This window comes from Amia ocellicauda, chromosome 9 (assembly GCF_036373705.1).
Source record: "Amia ocellicauda isolate fAmiCal2 chromosome 9, fAmiCal2.hap1, whole genome shotgun sequence".
Taxonomy (NCBI): domain Eukaryota; kingdom Metazoa; phylum Chordata; class Actinopteri; order Amiiformes; family Amiidae; genus Amia; species Amia ocellicauda.
In genome coordinates, this window is record NC_089858.1 from 115,283 (window position 1) to 131,177 (window position 15,895).

General features: G+C 41.1%; 1 protein-coding gene across 6 annotated transcripts in view; it reads left to right on the plus strand.

Annotated features, from left to right (window-relative positions):
- The window catches only part of znf618 (zinc finger protein 618), a 50,290-nt gene that overhangs the window by 21,376 nt on the left and 13,019 nt on the right, over window positions 1–15,895 (plus strand). Inside the window, exons 2-9 of one of the 6 annotated variants that reach the window (XM_066712600.1) lie at window positions 2,942–3,194; window positions 3,492–3,569; window positions 4,031–4,093; window positions 6,265–6,354; window positions 7,443–7,523; window positions 8,026–8,115; window positions 13,313–13,405; window positions 15,137–15,217. In XM_066712600.1, coding sequence (XP_066568697.1) covers window positions 2,963–3,194; window positions 3,492–3,569; window positions 4,031–4,093; window positions 6,265–6,354; window positions 7,443–7,523; window positions 8,026–8,115; window positions 13,313–13,405; window positions 15,137–15,217 — 808 coding nt within the window. In that variant the 5' untranslated portion in view covers window positions 2,942–2,962. The remainder of the gene's footprint in view (window positions 1–2,941; window positions 3,195–3,491; window positions 3,570–4,030; window positions 4,094–6,264; window positions 6,355–7,442; window positions 7,524–8,025; window positions 8,116–13,312; window positions 13,406–15,136; window positions 15,218–15,895) is intronic. The other 5 variants (XM_066712603.1, XM_066712604.1, XM_066712601.1 and 2 more) reach the window with 5 other exon arrangements.

Sequence of the window (15,895 nt, forward strand, 5' to 3'; positions counted from 1 at the left end):
AGGTCAGAGGAGAATGGGCCGACTGATTCAAGCTGATAGAAGAGCAACTTTGACTGAAATAACCACTCGTTACAACCGAGGTATGCAGCAAAGCATTTGTGAAGCCACAACACGTACAACCTTGAGGCGGATGGGCTACAACAGCAGAAGACCCCACCGGGTACCACTCATCTCCACTACAAATAGGAAAAAGAGGCTACAATTTGCACAAGCTCACCAAATTTGGACAGTTGAAGCAGTTGACAGTTGTTGCCTGGTCTGATGAGTCTCGATGTCTGTTGAGACATTCAGATGGTAGAGTCAGAATTTGGCGTAAACAGAATGAGAACATGGATCCATCATGCCTTGTTACCACTGTGCAGGCTGGTGGTGGTGGTGTAATGGTGTGGGGGATGTTTTCTTGGCACACTTTAGGCCCCTTAGTGCCAATTGGGCATCGTTTAAATGCCACGGCCTACCTGAGCATTGTTTCTGACCATGTCCATCCCTTTATGACCACCATGTACCCATCCTCTGATGGCTACTTCCAGCAGGATAATGCACCATGTCACAAAGGTCCAATCATTTCAAATTGGTTTCTTGAACATGACAATGAGTTCACTGTACTAAACTGGCCCCCACAGTCACCAGATCTCAACCCAATAGAGCATCTTTGGGATGTGGTGGAACGGGAGCTTCGTGCCCTGGATGTGCATCCCACAAATCTCCATCAACTGCAAGATGCTATCCTATCAATATGGGCCAACATTTCTAAAGAATGCTTTCAGCACCTTGTTGAATCAATGCCACGTAGAATTAAGGCAGTTCTGAAGGTGAAAGGGGGTCGAACACGGTATTAGTATGGTGTTCCTAATAATCCTTCAGGTGAGTGTATATATATATATATATATATATATATATTACTGATATATATATATATAATCTGATATATATATATATAATATAAAGCTATATCACTGGTCTACGTTTGGGAGGGTTTGAAGGTCGTACTGCTGGAAAATTAGATTGGCTTTTTGAATTCTTGGGATTGTGGTTTAAGTCCTGAAGAAATCACAGAATTTCATTTGAGGAGTTCGGTGTGGACCCTGTCAAACAGTCTACACAGCCTCTCTGGTGTGTGTCACCCTATTATCAGTTCTCACACGCAGCGATATTCCAGCTCCGCTCTGTTAGGAATAGATCTCTCCAACGTGTGTCAGGTTTGCAATGCATGCTGTTTTCAGGGGCACTGGAAGCTTCATGAATTGTGACTATATGTCATTGTACAGAGGCCTTTTATTTATCTTTATTTCTTATGCTGCTTTTTAACAAATTGTAATGTAATGTTTGTAATGTTTTCCTGTAAAATGTCCACTAGGATCTAGTGCTTTTGGCCTTCTTCATATTTCTTGTTTCCTAGAGACTCTGCAGAAAGACTCAATTTTTCAATATCTTTCCTGGAGTTAATGGAGATGATCTGTGCTCAGCTTGAGGATTCTTTGTAGATTTTAAATGTGAATTTAAAATGTGAAATGTGAATTTCTGATACAACTGCTCACTTTGGATCTTTTTTTAAATTGTTCTGACTGTGTTCCATATAGAATAGTAAACATCACTATTTGCATAACACTGAGGAGATGAACGAGTCCTAGATCTCACTGGCATAACGAGGTAGTGATGGTGAGCAGTCACATGACCGCAGTAGACCTGACGGGCCGCTCTGCAGGGGAGGGTCAGAGGAACGTGTCACTTTAACTCTGAGCCAAATCAGCAGTTTAAATGCTCTGATAGTGAGGTAATTATCACATAATGCATTTCCCCCATCAGCAGCATCTAGACTGTTGCCACAGTACAGCGATTCCTACTTCTGATTCAGCTTAAAACGTCCCAACGCGAGGGAATCTCAGATTCCTCTGCAGCCAAGATCAGCCCGAGAACAAGCTGTGTTTGGCCTGGCTGTTCTCGAGTCCCTGCGGGTCATTATGTGGTAACTGTATGCTTTGATTAAAAGTTTTGATTTAACTTAATCAAAGAAAACCGAGGACATGCCAACAGTCGAAAGTGCAAATTAGACACATTTGTTTTTACTATTAGCTATTATTTTTAACACACACACATTTTCTCATCATTTTTACAGAACAATTGCTACATTTCAAATTACAGTGTAATTGCTAGGCTTTGTGGTTTAATCGGAAACCATAAACGCAGAATAAAAACATATTCAAATGTCATTTCACTTTTTTTATTTTTGCTAATAAAAGTAGTTTTCCCCCAGAGTTTGAAAATAAAAATAATTTAAATTAAACCTCAATAAAATCAGTAAATAGAAAAGATATATTTGATTTTATTGGAAAGGTGTTTTTCTATGAAATGTTGTCTGTTAGGCCTGTTTCTGAATCCTGTTCTCTTGCTTTGACTTTAAATGTCTCTTATCCAGTTATTCATCGGCTATACTGCAAAATTGCCAAGGAATCAAACTGATTTATTATCAGATCTAAATAAGATCTGTTGACTTGGATCAAATCAAGTGTTATAATTTATAATGTATACAGTTTTTACTAATGGTAGGTTGTGTAGAAATGTACTTTGTGTTTGTTAGGTGGAGTAAAGGTTTAATATGGTAAATTATATATTACTTAAAATGTTTGTTTGTTTGATTGTGTTGATGCAGGTGAAATGTAGTTAATTGTACGTTCTTAAAACATCTACATTATTTTGCATAAAGGTGTATATTAAGTAAATTAAACACACCTACCCAGCCTGTCATCAAATCAAGTTGTGGTTTGTGTGCCTGATGTTTCTGATTTCTGCACAGTGTGGTTTGGCCATTAGCTGTTACTGGTTGTCAAAGATTCAGAAAAAGTGAACAAATGACAAACTCTGGTTTTGTGAATGAAGTTGTTCGATGTGAAGTACAGAGATGCAAACACCTCGGCGCGTCTCCTCCTGTGTGTGTTTCCAGGCAGACAGTAGAGCTGTGTGAATGAACAGCCAGGAGGCTCAGAAGGGGCCACAGGCGGGGCCACAGCTCTCGGCCTCCGTCATGTCCTCCCCGCAGGCCGTCAAGTCGGAGCCGAGCCAGGACTTTGACCTGCAGGAGGTGCCGTGGCAGGACGATACCAAAGAGGCCCAGAACAACGGCAAGGACAGCGACGGGCACCTGCCGGCGGAGATCTGCGTCGTCATCGGCGGCTCCCGCAACTCCCAGACTCTGGGTGAGTGTCTCCCCGCTGCGCCGTCTGCAGCATTCGTTCTAGATTTTCTCCTGAAAGGCAGACATGTCGGACATGGAGTCAATGACATTTATTCCAAATAAGGATGCCAACTTACTGTACATTACAATGTGTGTTTAGCTCACTCCAGGAGGGTTTTATTCAGTCAGGTTATTCATGTTCTGTGAATATATAATAACTTTCACTAAATGCATTCTGCTGAATTGATCTGAATTGAAATACTTACTTTGACACATTCAGTTTGTGCAGATGAAAACCAAACTTCCTTTTCCTTTGCAGGCTCCTATGTGTGTGGAATATGCGGTAAAAAATACAAATACTACAACTGCTTTCAGACCCACGTCAGGGCTCACCGAGGTAAATGCAGACACTTTGCCGAACGCGGTGCTTGGCTGCCTTTTCAGCACTTCCTCTTTGCGTTGTGCTGGGGAGCTTCATGTACATGGACTGCGGTGAAGCCCGGCGCCCTGCCGTGTTTCTATCGGCTCCTGTGTGATGCGTGGTGTGAAATGAATTTCCAATCTCTAACATGGTGCATTTGTCCTCTTACTATGAAGAAGTGGTTCATACCATTTTGGGGCTGAAAGGCTGGATTATTCTGCAAAAAGTAGACGGAAAATACAATAAAGGGAAAATGGCAGCATGCGAATATGATGGGGTGGGGGGGGTCCTGTTTGAATTGGATAAACTCACAGGATACGAAGCCCCTGGTTTTGTGAAAGTTCTGCATGTTCACGTTTGAACAGCAATTTGTTGTTCAGCTAGAAGACTTGGTGCTTTACAGTGTCTTATTGGGCTTTTCTTCTTTTAACCATCAGCTCTTTCTGCAGAAACAGAAACACGATCTGGAGAAGGAGGTTCCCAGGGATTAAACAGTAAGTGTGAGTTTTTTTTAAAGATCATCTAGAACTCATTCACAGCATTATATAAATATCACTCTGAAATATCATTCTGCCGACACAATGCCCACTTCAAGACTGATTTGAAATTGAATTTCCGCTCATTTATTGCTGTGGTCAAATACTGGGAAAATCACACACATCTGGTTTCACACACTTCACTTATTAACACAGTGAAGGGCTGCCTATGTCCTTAACGTGACTTTACAAAGGCATGTCAAATGTTCTGTTCATCTACTTGTACAACATAATGCCTGAAAAGAGAGAGCTCGGCATTAATCCATTTTATGCAAATGAGCTTACTGTTGTTGCTTGTATTGCATTGGGCACTTTTTTGTTTAGTCTGTGAAACTTTTTCCAGTGACATGAGCCAATCCTCTACCTGTTATTCAGAATAATCCTGACCCGGAGACTCAATGCCCATGAGTCCAGTACTCTCTCACTCTCATTCTCAGCCAGTTTCAATAGTTGTGGCAGCAACGTTCTGCCTGAAATACTAAAAGATTTTTAGAATATTTCGTTTGCCATTCAGTGCATATTTTGAAATTGCCACCTGAGAAACGTATATATTTACCAGCGTTACATCTAGATCTTCATATATTTATTTCAGACATTCCTTAGTTGTGTGGGATAATACGCACAGAAAAGCATTGCAAACTGCGAGATGTTATATGTGGTCTATAAGTGACTTCTAGCTGTACTTATTCAGTTATACAGTTTTGTTATTTTCTATATAATATGAAAATGTATTGCATCTAAGACCCCGTTCACACTTAACTTTTATGGGCCTGGGCCGGGTCAAAACTAGTCCCACTTTTCGACCTGGCCTAATGCCGGCCTAAATGTAAATGTGAACGCGCCGGGCCCTGGGTCGGTGGAAAGCGTCAGCGTGTGACGCAACTCAAGCCCCGCCCCCAGAGACGTGTGTCTGAGAGACGCAGAATAAACACAGAATAAACACACAAAAAACACAGAGTAAACACGGGCACCAAGACAGCTCACACACTGCATTTAAAATGAAAGTGTGTAGCTGGTAAACTTGCTATTGTTTTTTCTTGTACTAAGTATGATTGAAGTCTGAAATTTAACAGCATGCATTTTACACGTGGAAATTGCATTGTGAAATTGTGAACGAAGCAGGTTTCCATTCAAATCAGTGCATTTTAATATGAGACCAGTTATTTACTATGCAATCCGAAATGCGATGTTATTGAGCTGAGCAGTACAATTACAAATGCCGGCATTAGAGGTGACAACTGGGACGATGCAGAAATGAAAGTGCTGTTTACAATGTGGATGGAAGATAAAGTTAAAAAACAAACCTCAGGAAGTGTCCAGCGCTGCTGTCTGAGGATATCACTACAGACGCATCACAGAGGCTGCTTTCGAAGCATACGATTGCATACTAATGCATACGATTTCTTGTGATTTAATGCTGATGTCCTAATAAAGGTTCTTCGCTTTCGGGTGAATTGTATAACAGCACTTTTAGACTTGCAGAACCGAAGATAGACATTTGAAAAGGGCAATATATGAATTAGATTCCCCATTGAACCAGCACATTTTTAATTATTTTAGAAAGCTTCGGCTGCAAAGGGTTAAGATAAAATATAGAACCGAACAATAGCCAATCGATATTAATAAGTTGTGATTATAAACACATCGCATACACCTGTAAGCAGACCTAATGTCATCCATCACTGGTTTGTTTGAGCAGATTTGTTTATTCCCGGAATGCATTTAGTTTAGGCCGCCTTTTTGCCCGCATATGTGACGCACTTAGGCCTCCAAAAACTGCAAGTGTGAACGGGGTGTCTGAAAAAAGCCGGACTAAATTTGAGGCGGCCCAGGGCCAGCCTAATAAGTGTGAACGGGGTCTTATTTTAAATGAATTGAGCTGTGTATCCATATATTTTCTCTGTCTTACACATGTGCTTTTAACTGTTAAACTTTAGCAACACTTGTATCCCTTCTACATCAACACAGGTCAGACTTTCTTTTCTTTCTTGGCTCACTTCTAAACTGCATTCACAAGTCATGAGAGGGAAAAAAGTAGTGAAATAGTGGATTAAAACAACAATATCATTAGCTATGGTATCAAATGGAAACTGCTGTCTGTTCTACCACACAAGACAACGCTGTATCTGTTTCAGATAATTTCCGGTATGCCTGTGACATCTGCGGAAAGAAGTACAAGTATTACAGCTGTTTTCAGGAGCACAGGGATTTACATGCTGTGGATGGTAAATTCATTATTATTAATTTATTTTACATATTTGCCAGTTCAGCAAAATACATGTTTTTCTTTTTTTATGTTCTGAAAACTTAAGTTTCTAGTTGTACCATTGTCTGATTGTTTTAGAAGTGTCACCCCTTTTACAAATCTTTGCCTATTTTTCTTTACATGCTTAACAAATTAGCATCTTGGAGTACAAATGACATTTCCACATGTCTCGTGACTTGACATGTTGAGTTTGTTTGCCAGCTAAAGGTTCACTGCATTGAATTGAAGTTTGTGAACCTCTAATCCTTGGCCTAAACGGGCCCATTATGAGGAACACAGTTTCTGTTCGCGAGAGAATTGTCTTTCCCTATAATACCCAGGAAAGCAGGCTAAGAGAGTAATTATAGAGATTGCTTTTGAAATACATTAAACAAGGCTAAAACTAATACATTAAACTAAAATAGGGCAGGGGGTTCTTAATGTCCGAATATTAAACAAAGGCGACCCAATACAATAATCTTTAATTTATTACATGTCTCTGAGGTAGCTGAGAGGTAGCATTAATCAATGCCTTTGCATCTGTGGAGTGTCTTGCGAGTCATTTCTAATCGTGGAGTAATTCTGATCAATATTATTTTGGTTGTGTAAGACAATGGGTGAAGCTTTTTAACCTTTACAAAGCTTAACAAAGAATGGGCTGGACCCAACCCCCCGCCCCCATGGCTTCGATTGCTAACTAACCTATACCATGAAATAATATAATTGACCAAAAAACGGTTAACTGGCCATGGAGGGTTAAACAGGACAATCAATGTCAGTTTGAGGCAGTGTGCTTCGGGATTGATTTCTGCTGCAATCTACAGCCTTCTTGGTCTATCTTTCGTAGTCCTGATCCCCGATTTATATTTCCATATAATAAGGGGTTCATTATATGTTACCTCCTGCTGTACATGTATAGTGTCAGTAAATGTTTGTCTTGTGAGAGTCTGATGCTGGTGTACATTTCCCCAGTACAACACTGCTGTGTCTTAACAACATGTATTGAATAAGATTGTGTTAAAAACGTTGTAACTGTTGGAAGTGTTGTGAATCTTGCGCCTTCTGCAGACCCCTATGACCAGAGTGTTATTCCCGTGGAAGATTTGAAAGAGGAGGAGCAGGTGGAGCCCTTCCAGAAGATCGGACCAAGTAAGTGCCCTCGGTCTTCATCTTCACCCCGGTAATGGAAAAGTCAGCAATTTTGAGATCCATTTGGCCATTTTATTTATTTTGTTTAGTAAAAAGTAACTTGGAATCATTCTGAGGTACACTGGCGGTTATGCTTGAATTACGTGTAATCTGTTAATTGATCAGTAGTTGGTATCACTTGAAGTTGACATCTCAGTTGTATATGTCATTTATAAATCTGAACCATCAAAAAAGGCATGCTATATGTCAGTACACACTAATAACAATGAATATTGAAAACAATGGACATCAAGCAGTTTAGCAACATGACGTGTAGCTTTGTATCAATTCACCTGCATTACAAGTGCTTCTTGTATAGAGCTGCTAAGGTTTTATCAATGTTTCCCATCTGATCAGTTTTGGCTGAAGGAGTTGAGTGACAGGACAGGACGATAATCGGTCATATGAACATGAAGCAAATATCCCCCAAAAATACATTTAATTTTCTTCCTTCTCTTCACAGAAACGGGGAACTATGTATGTGAATTCTGTGGAAAGCAGTACAAGTACTTCAATCCGTACCAGGAACATGTAGCATTACACGCACCCATAAGTATGTGGTTTTGTATTGAAAGCTTCTGATGCTTTACTTCTGCAGAGATCGATCAATGATTCAGATTCTGTTTTACTAAACGCCTTTTCATGACGAGCTTCGAACGCCTTCGTTTGTGTCATGGCTCAGCGGGGTTAGGTGCCTCGACCTTTGGGACCTCCTGCATGTCTGCTTTTCATTCCCACTGAACTCTGTTCCTAATTAACTTTTTACATTATTTATTTGTATGACGTTGTATGGCTCTCGATAAGCTGCACTGTATTAGAGGTCAGCATTAGTCCTGTCCCAAATGCAGGGTTTTAGTACATTGCTTATATCAATAGGAGTTTAAAGTGTTGGGCCCATGCACAACTTTAAAAATATATATCATTTATAGAGCCTGGGAGTCGGAAGTAATCAGAGCCAGAAACGCATGGTCTCGGTGTGTAAGCACAGTAGTGTTTGGAAACCTGACGGGTACCTCATGTAGTCAGGATGGAGTAATGAGATCGTGCTGATCCTGCTGAGAATTTTTAAACTGACATGTTTGTAGTGTTGGGCAGGAGGGGAGTTGCACATGAGAAACGATGTTTTAGGAACTTTCAGGTGTCTTCTCTGGCGTAACGGTGACCAAGCAAATAGCAGCACAACAGCAGATAATGCCATACCTTCAGAGTGGAGCAGGAGGGAGGGTGAAATGCAAAGCATTTCAGGCTGAACAGATGGAAAAAAATATATAAATACAGTACTGTGCAAAAGTTTTAGGCAGGTGTGAAAAAATGCTGTAAAGAAAGAATGCTCTCAAAAATAGACATGTTAATAGATTATATTTATGAATGAACTAAATGCAAAGTGAGTGAACAGAAGAAAAATCTACATCAAATCCGTATTTGGTGTGACCACCCTTTGCCTTCAAAACAATTCTTCTAGATACACTTGCACAAAGTCAGGGATTTTGTAGGCATATAGTCAGGTGTATGATTAAACAATTATACCAGACAGGTGCTAATGATCATCAATGCAATATGTAGGTTGGAACACAATCATTAACTGAAACAGAAACAGCTGTGCAGGAGGAATAAAACTGGGTGAGGAACAGCCAAACTCAGCTAACAAGGTGAGGTTACTGAAGACAATTTACTGTAAAAAGTCATACACCATGGCAAGACTGAGCACAGCAACAAGACACAAGGTAGTTATACTGCATCAGCAAGGTCTCTCCCAGGCAGAACTTTCAAGGCAGACAGGGGTTTCCAGATGTCCTGTCCAAGCTCTTTTGAAGAAGCACAAAGAAACGGGCAACGTTGAGGACCGTAGACGCAGCGGTCAGCCAAGGAAACTTACTGCAGCAGATGAAAGACACATCATGTTTACTTCCCTTCACAATCGGAAGATGCCCAGCAGTGCCATCAGCTCAGAATTGGCAGAAAACAGTGGGACCCTGGTACACCCATCTACTGTCCGGAGAAGTCTGGTCAGAAGTGGCCTTCATGGAAGACTTGCGGCCAAAAAGCCATACCTCCGTTGTGGAAACAAGATCAAGCGACTCAACTATGCATGAAAACACAGGAACTGGGGTGCAGAAAATTGGCAGCAGGTGCTCTGGACTGATGAGTCAAAATGTGAAATATCTGGCTGTAGTAGAAGGCAGTTTGTTCATGGAAGGGCTGGAGAGCAGTACACGAATGAGTGTCTGCAGGCAACAGTGAAGCATGGTGGAGGTTCCTTGCAAGTTTGGGGCTGCATTTCTGCAAATGGAGTTGGGGATTTGGTCAGAATTAATGGTCTCCTCAATGCTGAGAAGTATAGGCAGATACTTATCCATGATGTAATACCATCAGGGAGGCATCTGATTGGCCCCAAATTTATACTGCAGCATGACAACGACCCCAAACATACAGCGACAGTCATTAAGAACTATCTTCAGTGTAAAGAAGAACAAGGAGTCCTGGAAGTGATGGTGTGGCCCCCACAGAGCCCTGATCTCAACATCATCGAGTCTGTCTGGGATTACATGGAGAGAGAGAAGCAACTGAGGCTGCCTAAATCCACAGAAGAACTGTGGTTAGTTCTCCAAGATGTTTGGGCCAACCTACCTGCCGAGTTCCTTCAATAACTGTGTGCAAGTGTACCTAGAAGAATTTATGCTGTTTTGAAGGCAAAGCGTGGTTACACCAAATATGGATTTGATTTAGATTTTTCTTCTGTTCACTCACTTTGCATTTAGTCAATTGATAAATATAATCTATTAACATGTCTGTTTTTGAAAGCATTCTTACTTTACAGCATTTTTTCACACCTCCCTAAAATTTTTGCACAGTACTGTGTATGTGTGTAATGTATAATATATTGGAATCCTTCATGTGTGGTTAATGCAAAAGAGTACAGCTGTGTTGCATAACCTGTCTAATCCAGAGAGGAAGACAAATGATGAATGCACTAGCAATTAGCATTTATCTGAACACACATGAGACATGAGGTAGTTGGCCTGGCAGTTTGGTATCAAATGGAGAAAAATCTGAAGCAATTAAAAAGCACAGCAACTGAGCTGGTTCAGATGTCAGTTATCAGAGATCAGAGTCTTTTAAAAATTGTAAGCAATTAACAATATCTAGGAAGAAAAGCAACACAACAAATCTTAAAATAACTTGAGGAAATACCACAGTATATCTGAATCTCTTCAGTAGGAAACTGGCATTAATTGTATTTTTTAGAACAATAGAAATAGGAGAGATTATTACACGTCTAACAACTCATCCTACATCTTTCAGTGAGCTTTAATTCACATCATTTGAGTCACAGAGGAAAATTGACACTCTGTAAGTTTCCAAATGCACATACAGTGAGGGGAAAAAAGTATTTGATCCCCTGCTGATTTTGTACGTTTGCCCACTGACAAAGAAATGATCAGTCTATAATTTTAATGGTAGGTTTATTTTAATAGTGAGAGACAGAATAACAACAAAAAAATCCAGAAAAACGCATTTCAAAAAAGTTATACATTGATTTGCATGTTAATGAGGGAAATAAGTATTTCACCCCTTCGACTTAGTACTTGGTGGCAAAACCCTTGTTGGCAATCACAGAGGTCAGACGTTTCTTGTAGTTGGCCACCAGGTTTGCACACATTTCAGGAGGGATTTTGTCCCACTCCTCTTTGCAGATCCTCTCCAAGTCATTAAGGTTTCGAGGCTGACGTTTGGCAACTCGAACCTTCAGCTCCCTCCACAGATTTTCTATGGGATTAAGGTCTGGAGACTGGCTAGGCCACTCCAGGACCTTAATGTGCTTCTTCTTGAGCCACGCCTTTGTTGCCTTGGCTGTGTGTTTTGGGTCATTGTCATGCTGGAATACCCATCCACGACCCATTTTCAATGCCCTGGCTGAGGGAAGGAGGTTCTCACCCAGGATTTGACGGTACATGGCCCCGTCCATCGTCCCTTTGATGCGGTGCAGTTGTCCTGTCCCCTTAGCAGAAAAACACCCCCAAAGCATAATGTTTCCACCTCCATCTTTGACGGTGGGGATGGTGTTTTTGGGGTCATTCCTCCTCCTCCAAACACGGCGAGTTGAGTTGATGCCAAAGAGCTCGATTTTGGTCTCATCTGACCACAACACTTTCACCCAGTTCTCCTCTGAATCATTCAGATGTTCATTGGCAAACTTCAGACGGGCCTGTACATGTGCTTTCTTGAGCAGGGGGACCTTGCGGGCGCTGCAGGATTTCAGTCCTTCACGGCGTAGTGTGTTACCAATTGTTTTCTTGGTGACTATGGTCCCAGCTGCCTTGAGATCATTAACAAGATCCTCCCGTGTAGTTCTGGGCTGATTCCTCACCGTTCTCATGATCATTGAAACTCCACGAGGTGAGATCTTGCATGGAGCCCCAGACCGAGGGAGACTGACAGTTATTTTGTGTTTCTTCCATTTGCGAATAATCGCACCAACTGTTGTCACCTTCTCACCAAGCTGCTTGGCGATGGTCTTGTAGCCCATTCCAGCCTTGTGTATGTCTACAATCTTGTCCCTGACATCCTTGGACAGCTCTTTGGTCTTGGCCATGGTGGAGAGTTTGGAATCTGATTGATTGATTGCTTCTGTGGACAGGTGTCTTTTATACAGGTAACGAGCTGAGATTAGGAGCACTACCTTTAAGAGAGTGCTCCTAATCTCAGCTCGTTACCTGTATAAAAGACACCTGGGAGCCAGAAATCTTGTTGATTGATAGGGGATCAAATACTTATTTCCCTCATTAACATGCAAATCAATTTATAACTTTTTTGAAATGCGTTTTTCTGGATGTTTTTGTTGTTATTCTGTCTCTCACTGTTAAAATACACCTACCATTAAAATTATAGACTGATCATTTCTTTGTCAGTGGGCAAACGTACAAAATCAGCAGGGGATCAAATACTTTTTTCCCTCACTGTATACAGTGTTGTCTTTAAAAATCCTAATCTCTAATATATGATTATATATTAATATATATTAATATATGATGATAATAATGTTCCACAAAAGCTCAAACTTATTTATGAATGACCTGGTTGTTTTTCATTTAATTGGCTTTGCTCCAGCACCAAGTTCAGAATGTTAAATGAACATCTATCTTTCTTGCTTCAGTGCAAACTGTTTCAGTATGTGATCCATCACTGTAAAAAAGTGAATTAAAATGTATTGCCAATGAACTAGTTAGTGACTAAAGATGTCCAAAGTCTTACTTTGACTTTTCGCTGGTGTATTAAAAACAGCTGTCAGCTATTCAAGAAGATTCTTATATAACGCCGGTAAATGACACGAGGCTTTCTGTTGTTAAAAAGGTAAATGTTTATAGGAATCCAATTTGCCAGAAAGATGTTGTAAAAGAGATGCTACATCTCAACACATTTCCCTGCATAAAAACAATGCACAATCACTTTGTGTCTGAGAGAACTGGAAAATGTGATTGCTACCACAAATTATAATGTTTTTTTTCCTTCAGCATTTCTTACTGTTGTTGGAATTGTTTCTAGAACGTTTGTAATGCATAGTTGTAGACGTAACAAACAATCACATTTATCATTTTAGGAAATACATTAAATGTATGGAGGTGTGTCTTCCTCCACAGGCACCTTTTGACAGCAAAGGTATGAAGGGGGTGCTATCATAAACCTTTTGCAGTTCAGTAGGGAAATGGGTTTTTGTTTCTTTATTTATTGACAAGGAGTTATTTATGCAGGTTGGTCCCTTGAGATGCAAGCACCTCGTTCACAACAGCGTCCTGTGGGCAGCTACAAACATGGCACACCCAAAACCGAACACAACCGAATAGGTAAAAAAACAAAATGTGGTTTGATTAACGAGCTTGGCCCTGTCCGGTTAAGAGGGATCAACATGTGTTACTCAAGGCAGTAGGTAAAATGAGACATCTGCGGCTTTTTATTTTAAATATAGATTATCCATTTATTTTTCCCCTTTTTTCACCACAGTTTGAAATAGCCCCTCATTAAACGTGGCGGACTGTTATGACCCCTGCTCTTGAGGAGTGCATGCATCCTGAACCAGCACACTGTGTAAAGCATCTGTTTTTCTAACTGCTAGCCCAGAATGCCATCTACCAGTCTCTCGCATCCAGCGGAGGATTTGATATAGTGCAGCTTCCCAACCAGAATCTGCAGGCACCTGAGAAGCCACAGGGGTCGCTTAACTATCAATCGTCCGGTGGTCCGCCGCCGCCATGCATCTCTGAGCCAAAGCTAACAATGGCACAGGCAGGGTTCGAGACCAGATTGCTCTCGCATCTAAAGCCACGGCACACCCTGCGGACGGGAACGTTGACTTGTAACGGTGCCTGTTAGGAGACGAATGCTCTTTTACCAAACATGCTGCCATGGTACTATTATGTTATCATAATGGGTTTATTTGAAAATAATATCAGTGAGAAAATGAAATGCCTTTGTTTTCTCTTGTGGTGTTGTCAGGTACAGAGGGCATAGATTCACTGTACATCATTAACTTTTGTAATACCTGTAAGCATCAAACTTGTAAGAAATAACTGGTGCTACGCTAGTAACACTCAATTACATTTATTAATTAATAAAATAATACAGATCACAGCATACAAGTACATGGGGTACAGCACAGGCAAAACTGATGCAAGACTCGATTGATAAGTCAGTCTTTTATGAGTTGAACCCGTCCGACACCCTTCCAGAGTGACTCTCCCAGCACCAGGGTGCGCAATGGCAGCTGCCTGTGACTGAACACGGTGACAATGGAGCCTCGCCCGCTCTCCCACACTCCCTCTGGTTCCCACACCCGTCCCTGTCTCTGGGATGATGGCCTATCTAGCATGAGTTTGTCTCCTCACCTTATCTTTATCAGTGGCTTTTGATAAGCTATTGATACAAGACTGGTAGACAGACCGTCTCCTGACCAACCTTCTGTTATGCTACTGATACCAGAGACTCCCTGCCCTCAGCCACCTGAATTTACACCCACTGTAACTGTGGAATTTTCCCAGCTTCACGTTGTTTTATTCCTTACACACCTTATCTTACATTTTTAACAGGTTTGCTTTGCCTTCTCAGTGCAGAAAGGCCTGTGTTTTTACTTTCTTCCCCTCCAGATACAGTGCCGCTTTGTGTACGGCTCCTTCAGCTATTGCGGGCTGTGGCTCAAGCTCGCCACCGTTTTTTCCTCTACCTGGTCTGGTCCTCAGCCTTTTAAGAGCTGCTCAGATGCCTATTGATGCACTGCAGTCTGTGCTGCAGACTCTGTAATTCAATTCTATTTTTAAGTTTGGCTTGTTCTTATAAATAGGTCAGCATCAATACAGGAAACACTAGTGAGAAACGTTGTATTCTTTACTGGGGCTGAGGTTATTGTGTGTGTGTGTGTGTGTTTATACCGTTCATATGAAGAGGCTCTTACTACAGTGTTGTGCTGCTCAGCCCCCTGTGGTCCTCATCGTCTCTCTGGCTGCTTGGCTAGTTGCCCCCTTTGTACTGGAACTGTGCATCGTATCTTTTTCTAAATCGCTTGTTCTCATGCTGTTTTACAGAAAGTGCTTTTTGCAGGAAAATGGAAGGCAAAATGCAAAACAACAATGTGGAAGAAAGCAACAACTCCCAGAACTCAAGTGGTGAGTGACCTCAGCCTTCAAACTTCGCTCGGGCAGCTCTCGGCATTGTGTGGAGTTTTTTTTTTTTTTTCTTTCTTCTAACAAAGAAGGAAAGAAAACCAAAACTGAATTGTTGGTAGGAGGATATGGAGTTTTAACCACGGTTCCTTTCATGGCTTCACATTCATTCACATGTGAAATATACAGCATCAGGCTTAGTGGAAGAACAAATCTAAAACTGTTGTTGGGAATGAAAGGGAGCTGGAGCTGCACACCAGCTTTTATTACTGGAATGAAAGTGAAAGTAAATCACAAGGTTCATTTGTGTTCACTGTGGGCATCTGCCCTCAAGTGCTAGGCAATGTTTGGCCAAGATGACTGGGCACTTTGTGTCGGGGTTCATCGAGGCGCTCCAGTGAATGGAGAGGTGGATTTTCAGATTCCACAACTTCAGAATGAAAATAAACGTTTTTGCATGGATATACAATTTACTTTTGCATATTTGTTTTGACACTGCATTATTCAGTAGAATCCATATTGGTTTGAGTGATTTCATTAATTACTTCATTACGTCCTTGATCTAATTTCATATGTGACCTTTTCGTTTCATTAGGACGTCTTTACCATTCTTATTTTCACATTCACAGACATTATAAACAGGCACAATACATACACATTTGAATAGATTTCTGTCTCACT